Source organism: Cyprinodon tularosa, unplaced genomic scaffold, assembly GCF_016077235.1.
Source record: "Cyprinodon tularosa strain WSP-4 unplaced genomic scaffold, ASM1607723v1 ctg1096, whole genome shotgun sequence".
NCBI lineage: Eukaryota > Metazoa > Chordata > Actinopteri > Cyprinodontiformes > Cyprinodontidae > Cyprinodon > Cyprinodon tularosa.
The window spans coordinates 150480-172992 of record NW_024037889.1 but is presented as its reverse complement, the minus strand read 5'-3'; the positions used below and the strand labels follow the sequence as shown (position 1 = coordinate 172992).

The 22513-nt window shown below is 37.4% G+C and overlaps 2 protein-coding genes across 2 annotated transcripts in view; both read right to left on the bottom strand.

Annotated features, from left to right (window-relative positions):
- The window catches only part of LOC119789329 (Fc receptor-like protein 5), a 74686-nt gene extending 58046 nt beyond the window's left edge, over positions 1-16640 (bottom strand). The window contains exons 1-6 of the mRNA XM_038294171.1: positions 16541-16640; positions 13329-13560; positions 13041-13048; positions 12732-12986; positions 6939-7211; positions 4530-4778 (exon numbers count right to left, since the gene is read on the bottom strand). Coding sequence (XP_038150099.1) covers positions 4530-4778; positions 6939-7211; positions 12732-12986; positions 13041-13048; positions 13329-13560; positions 16541-16640 — 1117 coding nt within the window. The remainder of the gene's footprint in view (positions 1-4529; positions 4779-6938; positions 7212-12731; positions 12987-13040; positions 13049-13328; positions 13561-16540) is intronic.
- A 2049-nt stretch (positions 16641-18689) lies between these two features.
- The window catches only part of LOC119789309 (obscurin-like), a 92796-nt gene continuing 88972 nt past the window's right edge, over positions 18690-22513 (bottom strand). Inside the window, exons 8-14 of the mRNA XM_038294145.1 lie at positions 21602-21850; positions 21170-21286; positions 20999-21014; positions 20827-20909; positions 20561-20605; positions 19306-19365; positions 18690-18979 (exon numbers count right to left, since the gene is read on the bottom strand). Coding sequence (XP_038150073.1) covers positions 18972-18979; positions 19306-19365; positions 20561-20605; positions 20827-20909; positions 20999-21014; positions 21170-21286; positions 21602-21850 — 578 coding nt within the window. The 3' untranslated portion in view covers positions 18690-18971. The remainder of the gene's footprint in view (positions 18980-19305; positions 19366-20560; positions 20606-20826; positions 20910-20998; positions 21015-21169; positions 21287-21601; positions 21851-22513) is intronic.

The following is a 22513-nucleotide window of genomic DNA, read 5'->3' as shown; positions in this document are numbered from 1 at the left end:
GTATATAGGAAATAGCCTTCTTTTTCATGTCCTCTTGCAGCATTTTAGGCAAGCTAAATGAGGAAGCTTCCTACTTGTATATGTATGGTCAGAAGCTTGATATCCCAGTTTAGTTTTAATACAGTTGGAGAAATTATTGCACATCCATGTATTGATCTGTTCTTTGCATCTACCCAACCCTTTGCAGCATTCAATGCAAGTTCAGCATATTGCGAAAAGCTTCTTCGCCACTTCCCCTTAGACAGCTGAATGTTGAAAAAACACAAAATCATGTCACAAACTCTATTTCAAACTGACTATATTAATGTCAAATATCAATTTTTTTTGCACAATATGTTTTCTCCAAAAATTTTTACATTTGATCACTGTTGTACTTTAAGAAAATTGAAATGTCATGACAGCTGTACAAAACAAAATTTCAACAACAATGCATACGTTAAACACTGCATTGAGGTCCAATAATCAGCACTGTGGTTCTTTCAGTCTGAATTTATACAGATGTCATCGTAATCAGGGCAGTCTCTGTGCTGTGTTTGGTACGGAAATCTGACTGAAAGACATCAAAGATGCTGGTTAATGTTAAAGTTGTAGGAAAATTATATTTAAATGTCAAATCATTCTGGCTTAAACATGTATAGAAATGTACTCTTTAGTATGTACTCTTGAGTCAAAGTTTAGAAAATTTCTATTTGAAAATAAAAATCCTGTCTTAAAATCTGTGGGGGGTTTTTCCTTATCTTATGCAGGCCAGTTAATTATACGTCAGCCTGAAAGCCTAAATTTGGCCAATCATATATCAATGGTCATTTGTCAATCACATTTTTTTGGTCATAGCATCTTGATTTATATGTCGCAGCTAATATATAACCCTTTGCAGAGTAGTGGTGACCGTCACAGCTGTATAGTTGGAGAGCGAATTGTTGGACATTTCTCAATTCACAAGAACACGAGTATGGACTCATGTCCTCGCCAAGTAGGTTCTTGAGAAGAACACAGAAAATTGTGGACTCGGGGCACACAGAATGCTTATGGGTCAATTGGAACATAACAATCCCAACCTCTTGATAAAGGACCAATCAAATTCACTTTATTTACTCGTGTAAAGTCGTGCACCACTCATTAGAATTCAGAACTGCAACATTTGGAACAGCCTTTTCCCTTCGACGTTATAAGGACATTTAACTGTTGAAGCACAACTTTTTTAATAATCTTACTGACGAAGGGGGGTTTCGAGAAGACCAATTTCTCCAGGCTTCTCTCTTTCAATGATGGTTTCCATGCTGTTTTTAAGGTCTGGAGGAAAACAGCCAACATAAGGAATGTGTTTATGATTTGAATCAAATAATGGGTAGAAACATAAAGGCAGCAGGAAGACGGGCTGATCTGGTGAACAATTTCTTCTAAACTTCTGCAGTTCACTTTGCAGAATTTAGGCATTTTAACAGAGTTCTTTCTAGCTGTTTAGAGCATTAGTAATGGAGTTGGATATTGATGTACAGACTGCTTTTATAATACCTTGTATTTTCTCAGCAAAGAACTTGCAGGCCTTTTAAGATTGGAGTTCAATGGCCACAGAGATACGAGGGTTTCTTAACCTGTAGACTGTGCCTTAATAATATATTGTTGATAATCTCAGAGAAGAAAGATTCTCCTGGATGTTTTAATTGTAAATTATATATGTGAAGACTCTCTTTATAGATTTAGTAGTGTGGACCAATAAAAAATAGTACTTTAAAGAACAATAGGAAAAATATTAAGTCCAGAGTGCAAAACAATACTAGCATATGTACATAATTTCATATCTAAAATATGCTTTTTTAATACTGTTGCCCATAAAGCATCCTTTTTATTTAACACTGAAAGACATGCTGTAAATGCATAATATCAAATATCAAAATTCAACAATGTCAAACTTCTTTTAGATCATGTGCGTACAATTACCACTCATACTCATAGACATCAAAAGCAAGAAACTTAAGCATAAAGGGAAAGTTGATCTGACCTAAAGAGTATATTTTTAGCATATTGTGTATGAACTTCTAAGAATATCGAATAATTACAATTCTTTATCTAGTTTGTATTCAAATGTTGTAACTAAAGAACAACCATGCAGACCAAACTAGCAGAGCATGCAGCCTACATCTCAGAGCTGTTCATGATTTTATTTCAGAATAAACAGTTTCTTCTGTTGCTGCAGGGCTCTTCTTGGCTATGAAAGAAAAAATTTTATGTGAAACAATTTATGTAATATATAAATTATATTATTGGTAAATCAACAACCAGGACTCTGATCTCTAAGGTCATACTTACCTGAACAGCCCATGTACACAGTTTGTACCATATAAATGATTAAATAAATATAAAACCCATTTGTTTAAACATGCATGCTAACTGGAGAACTATAAAGGGAAGTTCTAGTAACAATACTGTATTCAATAAACGCAATACCTATAATGATTTCAGTAAGTATACTGTACATTGGAAATAAAGCTAAGTGCAGACTCTACCTTTCTTGGTTTTCTACCATTGTTCTTACCTATACCTTTTTTACATTAGTATGATCCTTTGTTAATTATCTACAAACTATCGCTTTATATGAGGGATGAAACTGTTGGGATCTGGAGGCTGTGTCCATCTTCTCCACCAGAGGGCGCACTAGATCTCCGGGGGCATGAGCTGACTGCAACACCTGTCTTCAATCTGCTCATCAGGAGGCTCCTACTTAAGGAGGAGGAGACTGACACTCCAGCGCCAGAGTGTTTGCCAGTAATGGTACCAGCAAAACCTGAGCCAGTCTACCAGATCTTGCCTGATTCTTGTGAACCTGTCTGACCCTGTTTTCTCCCTGTCTCTCAGAACCTGACTTGCCTGGAGACCTGAAACACTGAAGAGAGAGACCTCAACCTGGAATCTGCCTGCCTGCACTCAGTTTGCCTCTGCCAAGATCTCAGTTCTCCGCCTGCCTGCACTCAGTTTAATCTCTGCTAGCCCTCAGCCCTCTGCCTGCCTACTAGCCTCTGGACCCAAGTCACCCCCCCCCCCCCCCCCCCTGCTGATCAGTTCCACTTCTAAAAAGGTATTCCCCCCATCATCTTACCTGGAACTCCTCCAACCTCTCTGTCCTCCTCAGTGGAGATCCAGCCGTGACCAGTCTGACCACCCAAGTTCCTGTTCACATTTTATTTACACCTTTTGTCAATAAACCTTTTTGAACTTTCTGCTAACCTCCGTGTGTTTCTGCATATGGGTTACACATCTAATCCCATCATGACAGAAACTATCAAAAGGAACGATTACTGCAAGTTTAAACTTACTCAAATGATTATTGAGGACATTTTTATAAAAATCCCTGTTGCTCCATGTATATTTTTTATCTCCTCTAAAAAACATACAAATTTCTATTGTTTTTCTGTTATGTGTCAAGAAAACTGTAATTTTATACAGAGAGTACTTAAGTGTAGAAAAACTAGATAGATAGATAGATAGATAGATAGATAGATAGATAGATAGATAGATAGATAGATAGATAGATATAAAGACTATAAAGACTGACTGTACCTGCAACTCCTGGTTTCACCTCAGAGTAAATAACGATATCCTCTGATTCACGAGGTCTGTCTGTTGAGTTCATCAGATGATCAACAAAAAAAAACATGAAGTCTGAAATCAATGAGTTATTGTTTTGTGTTGTAAAATGTTTGTTTAGAACTCACTCTTTTTTCTAAGTTTTTTTAATGGAATAACGGAGTATGTGATTTCTGTGGGTTCCTCTGCAGCAGAATTATGTCCTGATTTTAGAGAAATTAGATTAGTTATTCTGTAAACAGTTATTGAGACTGTTTCTGATTTGAATAGATGTACTTTACCAGATCCAGTGACTCCAGAAGGTTTGACTGATGCATAAAGGACATTGTCTACTGTAAAGAAAATATTGCAGTATAAATAGATTAATTCAACAAAGCATAAAACACCAGCTTTTTAACATTAAAGATAATGTGGCTGTTGTTGGTTCTATTTTAAAGAAATGCTATTTGTACAGTACTCTAATATCTATTGAAGCCATGCATTTATGAAGCAAAATTATTCAAAGCAAAAATATATCAAGCAGAAGATCAAATATTTTTCTGTATATTTAAATTGGATTCCATATTTTATTTGTCTACAGTATATTGTGCTTTACTGTAGCTGCTTTGGTTGTTTTTTCTGGATATTTGCATGTTAACTGTTAAGTTAACATGCAAATTAAATTTGTTTAAATGAACAATCTGATAGAACGTGATCTGACCTTTGGAACATCTGCAGCGCCACAACATAAGTGGGAGAATAAGGAGAAGGATTCCAAAAACTGGTCCAACAGTCAGCAGCAAAAGAAATGAAGAGCTGACAGGACTGGATGAAGTTACTGGGAATAAGGAAAATGGAAATGGAATGGGTTTTATTTATGTGCAGATTGTGAGACATCACAAACATCATCTCTCATAAACATCCTCAGTAAAAAAAAAATCCATCAAGTGTTTTCATCCTCTCACCTCTAACAGCCATCCAGCTCTGTGGTGACTCCTTTCCTAAATGTTCACACTTGTAGAAACCTTCATCTGACTTTAACACTGCAGAGATCTTCAGCTCCTCTCTGCTGTCATTGTGGATCAGTTTGTTATTGTGATAGAAAAACACATTGGAGAGAAGTTTTTGTTCTTTATCTCTGCAGCTCAGAGTAACAGGATCTCCCTCAGTCACAGGATGGACGGGGCTCAACAGGATGATACCGTTATTTTCATCTGTGAAACAGTCAGAATATCAGGTTTTGGTTGCAATCTTTGCTTATGTTTAGGTTTAGGGCTTAGAAAGTAGTTCTAAGTTATTTATCACTTGAAGTTAAACTGACCGACATCCTTTTTCTAAAGATCTACTAAGAATATATTTTCAGAAATCATTCATTGTTCTTAATCATTTATAATTTACATTCTTTTAATCGATCACTAGACGTTTTCAGTAATAGTAAAGATGAGATGATTTAAAGTTTGAAGGTAAAATTTAGGCATTTCTTTTCACGTATTTTTCACATTTTCTATATTAAAGAAACAGTAATAATCTATAAAAAGTAATAAATAAAGGGAACAGGTGAGACAACATTGAAGTTTAAAGCTACATTGTGTAATAATTACAGGGATATAAAGTCAGAAATTGAATATATTATACATAACTATGTTATTTATCATCACCTATGAGCTCAGCCTTTTAACCATAATATTTGCGTTGCCTTAGAATTCGTTATTTATAATTACATAGGAGCGGGTCTCGCAGCCATGGAGGCAGACATCTTTGCGCTACGGCAAGCGCAGAGGCAACAAACTAGCGATTGCAAGATCTCCCATTACGCTCGAAAATAACTACGGCAAGTTGAGAGAGATGAACTGAGACGGTACTGAACAGTAGATGGCAGTATTATGCCTGAGAAGCGTTTAGTCTGCCTGAAACCAAAGAAGAAGAAGAAGCAGGTACACTGCGCTTCAGTAACAAGAAAGGTGAACAAGGCGGCAGGCGTGAGTGACTTTGCAAACTGTTTGGCACTGTGTGGCCAAACATCAGACGAATGGAGGATCATGCCTACTCTGTATCACAACGAAAAGCGGCGGACACCGAACCCCCGTCATCTAAGAAGCGGAAACACGACGAGAATAAACGCAAGCGTGACAAGAAACGGCAAAAAACACGGATCAACATTGGCACGGCATTTACACGATGGAAGTCACTGATGGAGGAAAAAGGTTTTCAAAGTGACGCTCAAGTTGCCAGTTTTCTGTTGGACAGGTAATTAATCCTACACACACAATTGTCTTTTTATACACGTAATACCCCACCCCCACATCCTGTTTCAACCAAACTGTTGTCAAGATGTCTGGTAGCATTACCTAGATAAGGCCACAGCTTCATAAAATTACCACAGCTGATAGTGGCGTGTGTGAGAGAGACAGATATATGAAGCTGCATATTAGCGAGCTACGGATATATACCTCGGTTACTTCTCTCCGGCTCCTTCAAGCCTTTCCTCCTCTGCTCTAGTCTCTGCCCTCTTCCTCGCCTTGTAACCCCCGTGCCACAAACAAGACTTGGACTCTGTAAACGGGGAATATATATTCTTCCAGCGAACACAATCTCGCTGTTAAACTAATGACTACAATTACTTCGTCTGTTTATTTCACCATGCAAAGCAGCTCACCAAAACGTCACAACGATGTAGAAAAAATAACGGGTATATTTATTATCTTAAGTCTACATGAAATCTATACCCTACACAGACTAATGAAATGCTATCTGTAAAATTATCTATGTAAACAAACCTCATCACTTGAGAAGGTAGGTGATGCGGCCGTCGTGGAAGACATTTTGTCCCGTAATGCTCGCCGTACTGTTGGGGGGGAGAAGCGGTGGGGGGGAGACGTTCATGTTGCTGCGGTCTGCAGTCTGGACGTTAGATGTCGCTGAAAATTACACACTGTAGCTTTAAATTAAACTAATTCTAAAAGAAATGGATTGTGAGAGATGATGTTTTCATTTTCTGTGAAGTGTTATTTGTTTTAAAAAAGTTGCAATAAATCTTTTTTTTCCTCTATTGATCTATTATAAACTGTATTTCAGGTTCTCTGTTCCACAGGGAGAAGATGTATCTGTCATTTATGCTAAAAACTACTTTGGAGCAAACATTTACTTACACACAAAGCCATGAAAAAACAGAAAAGTGAAAGAAGGAAGCTAAGCTGAATGATTTTGAAAGAAGAAAATATTTTAGTACCTTTGTTATTTACTTCTAAGTTTTCTTGGAGAGCAAATACAACATATCAGTCTCTGGATATTAATGTTATGTTCACAGTATCTGCAGCTTTTACAGTATGTGAAAACACAGGAAAAGATGAAAGGAAATATAAATCATAACCTACCCTGTACAGTGATGTTGACTGCGTTGCTAAAATCTCCTGATCCAGACTCACACCAGTACACTCCACTGTGAGACCAGTCTGTGTTTATAGTACATGAGGATCCAGTCATTGTCCCCCAGTTGGAGCAGTGAATGTCTGATAGTCCACCTGTTTCTGTAAACCTCCTCAGTCTCCACTCAGTGTTGTTCCCACTACAGCTCAGAGTGACAGACTGACTGATAAAATGTTGAACTTTGTCTGGAGTCACTAAAAGAGAAGAAGCTGGATGAAAGTCTGGAAAGCACGATAAAAATATAATGATAATAAATTATTAGTGTTACGTCTTTTTAACAGTTATGTTGAAAAATGTGCTCTAATTTTAATGGGATTGTAAAAAGATGTGATTTACAGAAAAATAAACATCAAAGGGGCCTAATCACCATCTTTAGCAAAGACCCTAAACCTCAGATATTCATGTTAAAACAAAGCAATAGATACCAAACATTCATCCTGATAGTGTTTACTTTGTTATTTTTAAGCATGAAGAGATTTTCTTACCAATTGTGATCAATAGACATAAACTCTGCTGTTCAGCCTCACCATCATCTAACAAACTCTGGCAGCTTCAGCTCCTGCCTCAGTGAAAACCAAAGTTCATATTTATTCTAAGTGCTACTCAGCTGTTTCCCTCTTGGCATCAAACATTTTGTTCTGCTTTTCACACTTGATCTGGACTTTTTTCTCAGCTGAGGTTAAGCTACATTCCCCCTAAAAATGTCTGAAAAGTTCTTCTTGGCAGATGGAAAGCATTTTTTCGGGTTTTTCACAGTTTTTGCAACTGTTGTCCACCTTGTCCGTCTGCTATTGCTGCCCCCGGCTGACTAACCCACTTTAATTTGCAAGGAATCATGGGATAAGCTATGACTCAAAGGAATCTTTGGTAAAAGAACAGACTCAGCCTAGAATGGCTGCCTTCAATCAATGCAGCCCCTGAACGTAGACATACACTCAGACTTAAACTGATGGACTGCAGGTAGATGAGAAGAAGCCGATAAAACCTGAAGGAGACTTCAGATAAACTCTGACAAACCTGAACTGATTGGAAATATAATTGACAGCATTATGGGTGCAATGCAAATTGTTGAAAAATAATAAAAATTTAAAACACAAGGATCCTTGAATGAACAGAGATAAACTGACCAGCAGACCAGACAAACTTTGCTTTACTGTATTTAGTGTAAAACACTGGTTCTCCTCTTCATGCTGATGAAGGTTCTCAGTCATCCAGGTCATAGTCATTCCGTAAAAATTCAAAAAATATCCACTGGACTTGGTTTTCAAGATTTGAAGACGTTTCGCCACCTCTCCAGGAAGCTTTCTCAATTCAAATGTTCTCCTCTTCCTGCTCTGCACACATATCCTGCTGTGTGATTCTGTCCATTAATGAGGTAGGAGTTCTGTTCAATCCAGTTGGTTCTGCCAGTCAGCAGCTCTAAGCTGTAGGAGCTGCTGGATTTTGCTGGAACCACTTTATACCAGAAGAACCTCCATCCTGCAGATGGATGCTCCAACCCCCCACAGCTTGGAGTCACTGAGGCTCCAGGACTCAGCCATGATGGAGACAAAGATGGTCAGAGCCAGTCATGATCTATTATAGTTTCTTCTATTTTATTCTTATCCTTTGTTTGATTAATGTAAAGTTCTTTACCTTCATGTTTAGGAGAGGTGGGAGAAATATTAGCTGATTGATTCAACATTTTAGACTTAGATTTTCATTACTGATCATTTTGTCAGGGTGTTTATTCCCTAGAATAAAGAAGAAGTCCAATCACCAATCAAATCTACTAAAGTTGTGTTATTTTTTTATCTCAGTTGTTTTTCTTACCACAACTTTTAGAGGCTTCACAATATATACAGTATACACATGACAATAAACAACCAGGACTCAGGGAAAAGGTGAACAATACAATTATTTTAAATCGCCTTTTTGTTCCAGTTGAGCAGTATTATCAGGCAGGTTTTAATACAAGTTTAATGCTATAATCTTTTTATTGTTTTTGCTAGTCTTATACTATTGTTTTATTGTATATATGTTTTATGTTTTTATTTATTTTGTATTTATTTGCACATCTTTGATGTTGCTGCTATTTTCAATTATCTACTGTAAAAATATTCATAACTGTATATTTGTTATTTATTCTCCAGGTGTACAGTTTTTATATTAGTTAAAACACTTTACAGTACAGTATTTTATTGCTTATCTTTTAACTCTTCACTATTATGTTATCTTATAAATTTTTTGTAAGGACTACAATTGTGGGACCATTTTTTTTAATATATAATCTTCTTGCTGCAGTAAAAACCAGAATTTACCAATTGTGGGACAATAAAGGGATTTTCTATTCTATTCAATTCTATTTGAAGCACACTTCATGACTTGTTTCACATAATGTTGATTCACAGAATAAACCTAAATTCCAAGTTATCTTCTAAGCTCCAGAATATAAACTGTTTAAGTTCAGTACATGTTTATCTTCTAACACTTTGTGATCTTTTGTGACAAATTCCAAATATTCTGTATTGTATCTCCACTTTGCAATAATTATATAAATGAAAATATTTCTAAGTCATCAGAAATTAGAATCCGAGGAGAATAACAGATTTGTGATATCAGAGCAGAATTTCTGATTGTGTCTCTAACTGCTGCCTTTGACACTATTGACTTCAATTTTAATCCATCCATCCATCCATCCATCCATCCATCCATCCATCCATCCATCCATCCATCCATCCATCCATCTTCTCTCTCTTACTCCATCATGGTTACAGTGGGACTATGGATGAAAGGCAGGGTAAACCCTGGAAAGGTCACCAGTCCATCACAGGGCAACACAGAGACACACTTTCACACCTAAGGGCAAATTAGAGACTCCAGTTAACCTAACAGTCATGTTGTTGGACTGTGGGAGAAAGCTGGAGTACCCAAAGAGAACCCACAAAAGCACAGGGAGAACAAGCAAACGTGCAGAAAGACCCTAGTCCACGAATTGAACCCAGGACCTTTTTCCTTCAAGGTATCAGGGCTACAAACTGCACCAGTTTAGATTAATTGACCGACTGACACAGAACTGATTTCAAATTATAAAACTAGACTGACAGCAACATTCAGACTTCTTTTTATCTGAGTTTAATACATATTCTTTTAAAATTTTAAAGGAAAAAATAGGATGTATTTTCATTTTCAGTTAAGAGATAAAAACAAAAAATAGAAAATGTATTAAAATTGAACAGATGCAGTGGGCCTCATTGTTCTAGGCTTAAAGAATATGATTTAACATTAACTTTATGTCTCTTGTTCCAAAGTTATCAAAAATAAAAATTTTGTTTTTTCCAAGAGTGTTTAGTTCCTTAAATTTATTGAAGGTTCCTAAGTGAACTATTCTGAAGGAGGAATAAGTAAGCAGAGAGTAGCTGCCTAGGGTGGAGCTGCAGTTTATCTGGGAGAGGTCCCAGTAGCTCTGTTCGAAAACCTAGGAGGCATCCTTAGAAGGCCAGATTCGAAGGACGATTACGTCATAGCGTGGCGCTGAGGTCTGGTCGGATTCCAAGAGTCCTCGTTATGCGGCCTTAAAATGCGTCCTTCTTTTTGCCTGATTTGAAGGAAGGGTCCGATGTATCCTCGGTATCCTTGGTTCACCCAGGATTCATTGCGAGACCAAGCAAGCCGGGATTTGCTCTGTGATCAGAGGAAAGGTTACTTGGCGCCGAACAGTGGGGAAAATTTGAAGTTTTAATATAATACAAGTCAGTGAATAGTTCCGTCTGAAATTAATAAAAATAGATGTTTTAATGGTTATAGAGTCAGATAAGCGGCGGTAATGTTTAGTTTATCTAAAGGTTTTTATCTGTTACTGTGTAAATGGATTTGGCTGTAATTTAAAGACAGATTCTAATAGATCTGCAGTGTAGGGACTATAAATCTGATACAAGTTTAATTTTTTTATTGCTGTTTTGCACAACATGCTTAACTAAGTATTTTTTGTTGTTGAATATTAGAGATTTTGCAGATATATTTTTATACATACATTGTTTAGATGTGCTTATATCTTTCTACCCCTTTTATACAATAGAAAATCCCTTTATTGACCCACAATGGGCAAATTTACAGCAGCAGAAAGATTATTGAAAATGGTCAAACAAATGTGGACCTTAGAAAAATGTATAAGAATAACATAATATGGAAGAGTTAAAATCTAAACAATACAGTTCTATAAATTGTTCTAACAATATAAAACTGGAGAATACATAACCAATATGCAGCTATGGACATTTTTAAAGTAATGGATATTTTAAAATAGCAGCAACATCAGAAATGTGCAAATTGACAGCAGCATGTTATTTAAATGACCAAGGTTTCTATCATTACATTTGCTTTTATTTGTTCCTGCTCCCAGTGGTTGGCTCCTTTATTCAACTCTGTATTCTTCTGAGTGTAGTCTTTGTTCACTTTATAATAAAAAATAAATAAATAAACGAACAGTTTTGAAAACTTCGGTATTCATTCTTTTCCTGCTTTTTGTGTCAACGTTCACGGTTGCTAAGCAACAGAGCATATGGCGGTAAAACCCGCCGAAGGGTAGACTTGTTCGAATTCACAGCCAAAACACTTCCGGTGTCCTTATTTTCACGGACTTCGAAGGATCCAGTCTAGGTAGACCGCGTCCTTGGAGGATGCAGCAGGTCTTCGAACAGAGCCAATATCTGGGAAGCCAACACTAACAAATTAGATGCAGTGACCCCATTTTAACCTGAAGAGGACGCCAAACAGACAGTGTTAGACACAAAAGAAGGTTTGAGAGAAATGTGAAGTAAATTGGCAACATGGACATGTAGTCTACATGTCTACACCCAGGACATGTAAACAGCACTATAAGACATCTATGAATGCAGTTTATTTGCTAAACAGAAGTTGATTTGGGGTAAATTGGATTGGAAAAATTTAAATCTTTTCTATCAAGGCAAACCTTTGAAAGAGTAATCAATGCTTTTATTTCATCCTGCTTTGATTTCTCCTATGGACTCAATGGTCGAGTGAGTCAGTCTTTGCTCTCTCATCTGTATCTGGTTAAAAAAGTTGCTGTTAGTCTTTTAACTGGTTCTCCAAAAACAGAACACATGACCTGTTCAGTGCATTTTAGAGTTCATTCTAAAATTCTTATTTTTATTTTAAAATATTTGAATGACCTTGCCCTACAGTAGCTCTGTGAGCTTCTTCATCCCTACCATCCTTCTCAGCCCCTCAGGTCGGCTGAACAGCAGCTCCTGCAGGAACCAAGGTCTAAGAGGACGATCAGAGCAAAGCCTCTATTGCTGCTTCTCATTTAGGAATAAACTAGTCCTGCACATTGAGAGGCTCATTTACTGCCTGCTTTTATAACATACAAAAATTACTATATTTATTTTTTGTTTTTTACCAATAGTAACACTAACTTTGATCTTGTATCTTTTAATGTTTTTATTCTTTATAATCATTCCTAAACTTTATTTACATATCTTTGTTCCTTTCAAGTTTGCAGCGATGTTCAGCATTTTGTTTCAGCTGCTGCTTAATGTTTCATGTAAACATGAAACATGTTTTTGAGCTTAGAAGCAGATCCTGCTTTTAAATATAAATGTGATGGGCAAATATTGTCATGTTTTATTAATGCTTAGCTTATTTTCACCTATAGAGGAGTCTTAAGGAAAATATTTTTCATATTAAATATGTTCAAATCCCTAATGAAATGTATACATGGGTGAAAGATAAAAACTCACCTGACACATCTAACCTAAGGACTCCCCACTCTGTTATTGTAAAGACATCTGTTCTTCCTCTGCATCTATATTCTCCTCTGTCAGCTGCAGTGATCCTGTATTCACTGGATGTTGGAGAGTTTCTGCTGGTTGGTCTCCATTCATACGTCCACTGAGCTCCTCCACCTCCATGGATCTCACATCTCAGAGTGACTGTCTCTCCTCTGAATATCTGAGGCCAGTTGGGTTGAAGGATCACAGTGGGTATAACAGGAACTGTTAACATATATGAAAAACACCAAAATATTCCATCAGGCAGACATTACTGACATAAAGCCCTTTAAACAGTAATCAACATTGAAAAAAAAAACATTGTTTAAACATCTGTTTATCACATGAGCAGGAACAAATATTTTTCTTTAAAGCATCATCATGAAATTAAGCTAAAGACAAATAATTATTGTCTCACTGATTTTAGTTCTCAATAAACTGGTATTATCAACATGGCTGAAAAACAGAATTAATGATTAAATATCTTTTTTTTTTCCACAACACAGAACTAAATTCACCAGTTTTATATATAGTGACCTCACAGCTTTTTTCAGTGAAGAAAACTACACCTCGTTTTCCTTCTCTTCCTCCTCTGCAGCTGTATAGACCTCCCTCTGAGATGCTGATGACTCCATCTGTTCATTGTTTCTGATGAGCTGAGCTCCAGAAGACTCTGACTTCTGTCTGAACCAGTCAAACTTCCAGCCAGTAGAGCTGGACACAGAGCAGGTCAGTGTTACACTGCCCCCTAGTGGTATTATTTCATCACCTGCTGTCAGTGAGGCTGTGGATTTATATGCTGGTGGAAACAAATGGAAAACAGACCATCATTATTTAAAATTATTTAAAAAATGTTTTTTTTTTTTTGTAGTAAAAAAAGAAAAAAAATCTGAATTGCAGGATAAGAGCCTTGTTAAAGCAAATTGAAATAAGAAAGGCTGGAACATTTAGTACTTTGAAAAACATGTTTTTACTATAAAACATCAACATATAAACTTGTTTATATGTTGATAAATTACATGAAACAGCTATAGTGTCTGTCAGGAGCCTCTGAATATGATGGAGCTGCTCTATCACCGAGTCACATGGTGCCCAGAGAAAAACAAAGGACTGACACAGGAAAAAAGAAAGATTATTTTATCCCCTACAGTATGTCACCAACTTAGCCTCTAAAGTTTGTCTATTCCTGCCTTGATTGTTGGAACCTGATCAAGAAAGCCTGCATCAAGTTAATAACTGCTAAAAATAGAAACCAGGCCTGCTACAACCTGGAAGGATAAGAAGGAAGGATGGATGGATGGACGCGTATAGAGCAATACCGACTGACGGCTTTTTTTTTATGCAGCCTGTCCCTCTGGTATCACATCCTGGATCATGCATCCGTGGTGCTTTTCATCCAGTAAGAAAAATCTTTGTCTCTCTCTTTTCCTGAACCTCAGTCTGGATGCAACAGACAGACCTAAAATTCTGGCTGGATATCACGTTACATGTGGTGCAGTCTCAGGAACCGTAGTCCATTTTTGCCGGCAAAAATGACTGCATCCCTCTTTGAAATGAGCTCTGAGTGTAAAATGTAGCTGAGCCTTGGTGGTACATCCACTCTGATACAACAGATGAGGGATGAGGAGTTTTGTAAAATATCCGTCATCGATCAATCAATCGTTTTAGCACCCAGTTCCTGTCCTGGCCAGACACCTTGTGTCCTGTACTTTTTAACCACCTCAGTGACCTCAGCACCAGAAATGGGATAACTTGACCCAGAGCCCCCAGGCTCTGCTTCCTTAATGGAAGATGTATTAGTGGGATTAAGGAGGTCTTCGAAGTACTCCACCCACGGATATACAACATCCCGATTTGAGGTCAGCAGCAAACAACCCCCAATATAAATAGTGTTGGTACTGCACTGTTTCCCTCTTCTGAGATGCCAGATTGTGGACCAGAATCGCTTCGAGGCTGTATGGTAGTCTTTCTCCATGGCCTATCTGTACTCATCCCACACCTGAGTTTTTTCTTCAGTAATCAGCCGAGCCACCTGTAGCCTTAACTGTCGGTACATATCAGCTGCTTCTGGAGTCCCACAGGTCAATGAAGCTCAATAGGACTCCTTCTTCATCTTGGCAGCTTCCCTCACCGCTGGTGTCCACCAGCATTTTCGAGGGTTGCCGCCGGGAGATGCACCGACAACCTTGCAGCCACAGCTCTGACTAGCTGCCTCAACAACAGAGGCACGGAACATGGTCCACTCAGACTCAATGTCCCCCCCCTCGGAAAGTGTTCGAAGCTCTCCCGGAGAGGGGAGTTAAAGCTCCTTATCATGGGGGACTCTGCCAGACCTTCCCCCCTGTCCGGCATCCATCCCTTCAACCACACAGCTGCCTGTTTATCACCAATGCCCCAGTCTGCACGCTGCTTGGCTGATGGAAAACACCTGTGCCGCTGCTGTGGGTGTGTCCGGGTATGAGTGGTAATGTCACCTTAAAACAAAATTTAAAAAATCCAAATTAGAAAAATAAGACATGAAATTAACTTCAAAAAGAAAAAAAAGCCACATTACCACATTATGCTTCAACATGGTGTTCATTATGGACAATTAATGATGAGCACAGAAGTCCAAAAACAGAATACCACTCGAGTTCAGGTCACTTGGGCCGTTCCTTCCAACCACGCCTGCTCAGGTCTCACTGAAGAACAAGGGAGTCCCCAGGAGGGGCACTCTCCAGTAGCCCTCCTGAAATAAAGTCTGTGACTTGATTTACAGTTTTTTTTAACAGTTCAGCAGTCTGATGGCAGTGGGGAAGAAGCTGTTACAGAGTCTGTCAAACCTGCATCAATGCTGTGAAGCCTCTTCCCAGAGGGCAGCATTGATAACAGTCCATGGTGAGGGTGTGAGGGGCCGCTGATGATGTTATGGGCTTGGGATGTTATGCTATGCAGTGCTGGGATGAAATGTCTTTCATGGTAGGAATAGGAGCCTGATGATTATCTCTGCTATTCTCACCACTCTTCTTCTAGTCTGAGACGCTGCAGCCATCACACCACACAGTGAGACAGCTGGTCAGAACGCTCTCTGTGGTGCTGCTGTAGAAGCATGTGAGGATGTGTGGGGGCAGGTGGGCTCTCCTCCTCCTCCGCAGGAAGTACAAGCGCTTCTGTGCCCTTTTGACCAGTGAAGTGGTGTTTACAGTCCAGGTGAGGTTGTCTGTGATGTGCACCCCAAGGTATTTGGTGCTGCTGATCACCTCTACAGCTGAGCTGTTGATGAACAGTGGAGTGTGGTTAGGCCGGTTCTTCCGGAAGGCCAATATGATCTCCTTCGTCTTTTCCATGTTCAGGATCAGGCTGTTTTCTTTGTACCAGTCCACCAGCTGCTCCACCTCCTCTCGGTAGTCCAGGTCCACGTCTGCAAACTTCGCAATGTGATTGGTAGTGAACCTGGGGACGCAGCTATTCTAGCTGTTTGGTGAGAGTAACTGCAGAGTTTGATCATAATTCTGTTTATTCTGATTGTGACTAGTTTCTGTCTTGTGGATCCCGAATTTTCCCCTGTCTGCTCTATTAGTCTGATCAGTTCTGGACTGTTTCCTGGATTTAACTTGCTACCGAACCTGGACTGATTTCCTGACCATGGCTTGGATTCCCTCATCGGTACGTCATCGGCTCTCAGATCTTGTGGTTTATGAACTTGGTTCTGTTATGACTTCGGTTCGATTTCTCTTTCTGGACACAACTGCTCCCCGGCGTTGCTTGGCATCAGCTCCGCTCATCTCTGCTCATCTCACAAAGCTCAGGGGGTGGCACCTGCCGCAAGCGGAGGACAATCACCTTCCCGGATTCCTCACATCCCTCTGGGACTGAACTCTGAACCAGGTCAGTGACCATAGCTCTTAGTCGTTACCAGCTATTTATTCTTATTCACTGACCTGAGTTTCTGTTTCCACAGAGGATCCGGTTTATCCACTCCAGCTGACGAGCAGCCGCATGCAGTTAATTAATAAAGACTGTTAGAACTCATCCAGATCTGTCTGTTTGATTATTGGGTCCAAGGTTTCGAGCCTGACACAACAATTATTATGTCACTGATCTAATCTCTTTCCTGATTATTGATGACTGTTTACCTTTTTCCATCTTTTATTGAAAATGTCCTCCCCCTGCCACATCTGGCAGTGTACTGATGCATTTCTGTGATAGAAAACCTGTGGAGGAAGCTCAAGATTAGGGTCATGGCACATGGGAAGAGGGTTCACAGCATTCAGTGCAGGTCCAGCAGATTCCAAAACAGCTTCTTCTCTACTACCATAAGACAGCTCAATGTTGAAAAAAATAATAAAAAAAAAGAGAAAAACTGGAAAAAAGCTGAATGTTGAAAAAATAACGCAACTGTAAATAATATCACAGTCTCTGCATCAAACTGATCATATCAATGCATTTCTTTGCACCATGTTTTTTTTTTTTCTCCCTATGTTTACATTTGATACTACATTACTGCTGCTCTTTAACAAACGCAAATGTCCTGAGACCTGTACAAAACGAAATTTCATTTTGCATACACTCTGTGTACAAAAAATGACAAAGTTTGTCTTAGTCTAAGTCAATTGCAAAGAGTTGAAGCTCTTTAATATATATAAATATACAAAATAACAATGGGGACATATAAAAAAATTATTAGGAACAACAAAAGAAGGGTTTTCATTTTTTAAAGGAGAAGTTCGGTTTTTTACACTTTAAGCCCATTTTCTGTAGTGTCCAGGATGAAATCGAATGATCGACACCAAAAGTTTGACAATTGCTCCTGTCTCTGCTTTTTGGCTCATTTAGAATCACCCCCTGGCTGCTCCAGAATGGCTTGCATAGAGCATGTCCGATAATGTCCTTAAAACAACCTTAAACTTTCTTTTTTTTAAATATGCTACTCACCGGGTCGTCAGCGCTGTTCAATGACGTTCCAAAAAAAGTTTCGTGAAGAAAAAACGTTCCTGTAGTGTTTTATTTAGCATTTTGTAAATCCCATTGAGTTCTGTAGGAATAGTCAATATTCCGCTGCCACCGGAAACGGAAATGGGGCCTGTTTACACAGTTGTAGTCTTTTCGCTTCACTCTGCGTACTCCGACGTCGAGGTGCTAACGTCTCTGTTAAACACTTTAAAAAACTCTGAAAATGGAATACGAAAGGTGGATTCTTGATTCTCAACGTCGGAGTACACAGAGTGAAGCGAAAAGACTTCAACTGTGTAAACAGGCCCCATTTCCGTTTCCGGTGGCAGGGGAATATTGACTATTCCAACAGAACTCAATGGGATTTACAAAATGCTAAATAAAACACTACAGGAACGTTTTTTCTTTACGAAACTTTTTTTGGAACGTCATTGAACAGCGCTGACGACCCGGTGAGTAGCATATTTAAAAAAAAAGAACGTTTAAGGTTGTTTTAAGGACATTATCGGACATGCACAATGGAAGCCATTCTAAAGCAGCCAGGGGTGGATTCTAAATGAGCCAAAAAGCAGAGACAGGAGCAATTGTCAAACTTTTGGTGTCGATCATTCGATTTCATCCTGGACACTACAGAAAATGGGCTTAAAGTGTAAAAAACCGAACTTCTCCTTTAATAAAAAGGAAATATTTCTAAATACATTTTTGGTTAGCATGTAAAACACAAAACATTAAACATTCACTTATTTACATACTACCTGCTGACTGTAACACATCACAATAAACATAGTAAACAACAAAATGATCATTATTCTGTTAAAATCTTAAAGAGCTGCAACCTCACCATAATTTATTTACATAAAATCTAATTTTGCATAGATATACATTCAGTTTGTTTTTATTGGGTTAAAGAGTTGGGGTGCTGATTAGTAGACAACAAAAAGTGTCCTGGTAAAAACAGATTTTGAAGATGAAAATGGCTGAAAAGAAAAAATACAAAAGCAAAACAAAGCAATATATTTATATCCAAGTTAAATGTTTGATAATATATGTCTACTTAAAAAATAAAGTGTATACTGATGACTGTTGTTGATCTTGATGTTTCGTCATTTAATTGAAAAGCTGATACTAAGATAAAATATCTGAAATAAACACATTTTTATGTGACAAGTATTAAAATCCACAAAAAAATGTTTATAGTTGTTCAAACATTAGTGTATGTCTGTTATTGCTTTCCAGATGTTTCATAGAATAAACAGCTCCATGTTCTGCTTCTGGAGTCTACCTTCCTGTAAAGAAGAGAAAAGATATAAAAATATTGAACATTTCTTCAAACATTTAAAAGACTTGCAATATTTTGAATATTTTTGTGCTCATTGATAGGAAAGGAAAAGCGTTATTATGAATGTTAACAGGAAACTTTTTCAAAGTCTTCAACATGTTTAATCATAAAAAGTAACTTCATAAGTACTTTTACCAGTAACTTGTTACTATGATTATGCAGTAACTAGGTTACTAACTTAGTTACTTTGTTAAGAACTAACTAGTAACATAACTAATCACCTTTTCTTTTTTTTTTTTAAGTAATACTGCTGTTGGAGCTGAAAGCACCCACCTGTGGTTTCTGCTTCAATATTAGTGTAAACAGGATCCTCATCTGGGTCATCAGGGCTCCCTGTTAATGATTAAAAAATAACAAAGAAAAGAATATCTAAAGGTGAAAAATGTTAAAACATCTTTTCTCATAGCTGCTGATTCTGGTTTTCACAAGCAAACAAATATTGTTATTAAAGGACTATTTTATTATCTTGGCATTAGCTCAAATCATACTGTGTAGCATTCAAATGGAACTATATGTATAGATGTAGAAGGGCTCCCATAAAAAGTGTTGGCAAAAGGGAGGGAGAGTGATTACAATTCTAGTTTGGTTTTACAGCTGGCAGAGTTAGCTGAATAATCAAACTCTTACCAAATCTGGTCAGGGGGAAAACGCAACAATTTTCACATCGACACTAGGTAGGTAGGTAGTATTAATACATACACAATATATACGATACATGTTAATAATCAATTTATCACTATTGCCACATCATCGGATAGTGTGTGTTGTGGTGGATTTGTATGATGATTTATATACATAATAGACTTTATACTGACTATGCAATGTGATGAGCCTATTTTTTTACATAAATTACAGTAATCTACTGATGCTATGAAACAGCAAGTGTGTGTGTAAAAGTGATGAATTTATCTTTATTCTAAAAGTTTTAAGCTCCCTCAAAATAAGAAAATCATCATTGTTCAATGCTGTAGTGCATCTATTGTTTACTGGTCGAACTAACTGATGTCTATGAATAAACAGAGATCAGTGGTCTAACTAGGGAGTACCAATATGGTGGCTGGTGACTTCACAGCAACTCGTATTCAGTGAATAAAGAGATCAGTGGGGTATTCCAGCTAACACGGACACATCCATATTTCTTGGCTTCAACCTTCTGCCCCCGATTGACATGTTTCATGTCATACGTATTTCATTGGCTAAAAACATTCTGTATTAAGACCAAAGGCGTGTTTGCTCCTGGCAAGATGTATTTCAATGAGTTTAATTCACATATCTCACGACAATTCAACTTTCTTGCAAGGTGTTTGATAGGATCTCGGCAGAAGTATTCAGATCTAAAAATATACATCTCTTCATGTTTTTAATGTGTTAGAGAAACTTTTATTTTCATGTTGAAGCTCATTAAGTAAGAACTTTGAAATTATTAAAGAAATACTTAATAAAGAAATAATATTTCAAAGCATTAAAATCTGTCAACTGAAATCAGCCAGTTTTTGCATCTCTTACTGCTTCAAGAAATATAGTTTACCTTTGTTTGTGGCCCGTTGGATTGACTCATACTCAGAAGTATCACCTGCAAAACAAAAAAAGGTCAAAGTCAGAGTAAAGGTAACATGTTTTATATTTTATACTCAATATTTAGATTTCAATTTAGCTAAATTCAGGTGTAAATCCGGTATAACTTCTTTTCCTTCATTCACGGAACAAATTCAAATATGGGTGTTTTAAATATTCATTAAATCAAAGATTTTAGGGAGTTATTTCAAAGTCTAAATAAAAAACAAAGCTACTAACCGTGCAGCAGAGAGCTGTAAACTTGGCTGTCTGTCTGGTTGATTCCATGATTGGTGGTGGAGCTCTGACTGCTGCTTTCTGACCTAAATTATGTTAAAAGTTAAACTTAAATTCAAAGTATAGATGACAATGAATGTTAAGATCAGAGGAAAGTGAACACTGATGTACTGACCTGATGCAGCAGAAATCTGTGGACAAAAAGAGGGAATTTATTGTATTGTGATACAAATTATTTCCTTTCTCAGTTTTGTCAAAGCAGTGAAATAGATTTAAATTATTTAGTTGTTTAAGTATTTAATTCACGACATAGTCCACCACAGTATGAGAGAAAGAAGCGTCTCACCTTTGGACCGTGTGTAGCACCACAACAGCAGCAGCAGGATAATGAGAATTATTCCTATAAATGGTCCAACAATCATCAGCACAGCAAATGAAGAGTCAACAGGACTGGACAGAGTCACTGTAACAAAGAAAAATTAAAGATAGGAAAGCACATTATACACTGACAATAAATTAAAGAACAGAATACACTGTAACAGTGCCTATTTAAAACAACCACGCTGACAGCCATTCATTCCTGAGCACAATATTCTTCCTGCCATATATTTAGTTTATCAGTAGTTACAGGAATACATTATTATTATAGTTTTTTTTTGCTTGTTTTATAGTGCCCATCTCTTAATAAATACAGTTACAAGAAAATCAGGGGATTTAAATTTTCCCTGAAAACAAAGCTTTAGTGAATCAACTGCATTAAATGTTTTCATCCTCTCACCTCTAACAGCCATCCAGCTCTGTGGTGACTCCTTTCCTGAATGTTCACACTTGTAGAAACCTTCATCTGACTTTGACACAGCAGAGATCTTCAGCTCCTCTCTGCTGTCATTATGGATCAGTTTGTTATTGTGATAGAAAAACACATTGGAGAGAAGTTTTTGTTCTTTATCTCTGCAGCTCAGAGTAACAGGATCTCCCTCAGTCACAGGATGGACGGGGCTCACCAGGATAATACTATAATGTTTATCTGTGAAACAGTCAAGATAATCAAGTTTTGGTCAACAATCAGCTGGTGTATTATTTTCTGCATATTTGAAAATGAGCTTTTTATCACTAGTAGTTAAACCAAGTTAATGGACAGAGCAGCTTTTACTAACAATACAAGAATCTCAGTTTCACAGAAATCCTTCATCGTTCTGAATTTAAGCTCATTACGAAAAAGGGTCCCTATAATTAAACATTGGAATGAATAATTTATGATCTTGAGATTTGGGATTATTCTCTTCATGTTTCAGGTAATGATTTAATATTTGAAGGTAAAATGTGGGGGTTATAATCCACTTATTTTTCCTGTTAAGATTAGAAAGGAGGGTTTCATCTTATCATGTTTTTATTTAATTTTATTAAAATTCTCCTGGAAAACTATAGGTTTTGTGTGACATCTGGATCGAAAACTGTTTTCTGCTCTATCTAAGTTCCTAATCTTAAACAAAATCACAGCATCAGTTAACCAACAATCAAATAATTAGTAACTGGAGTATATAGTGTCTAAAACATGTCCATCAGAGAAAGAAAAAGTCAATCTGAGAAGGAAATAGGCCAAAACTGTACAAAATATATGATAATTTGGATGATTTGGGATGAAAATATTTCTTTGTGTGTAAATGCTCCAAAACAAGAACTCCTCAGG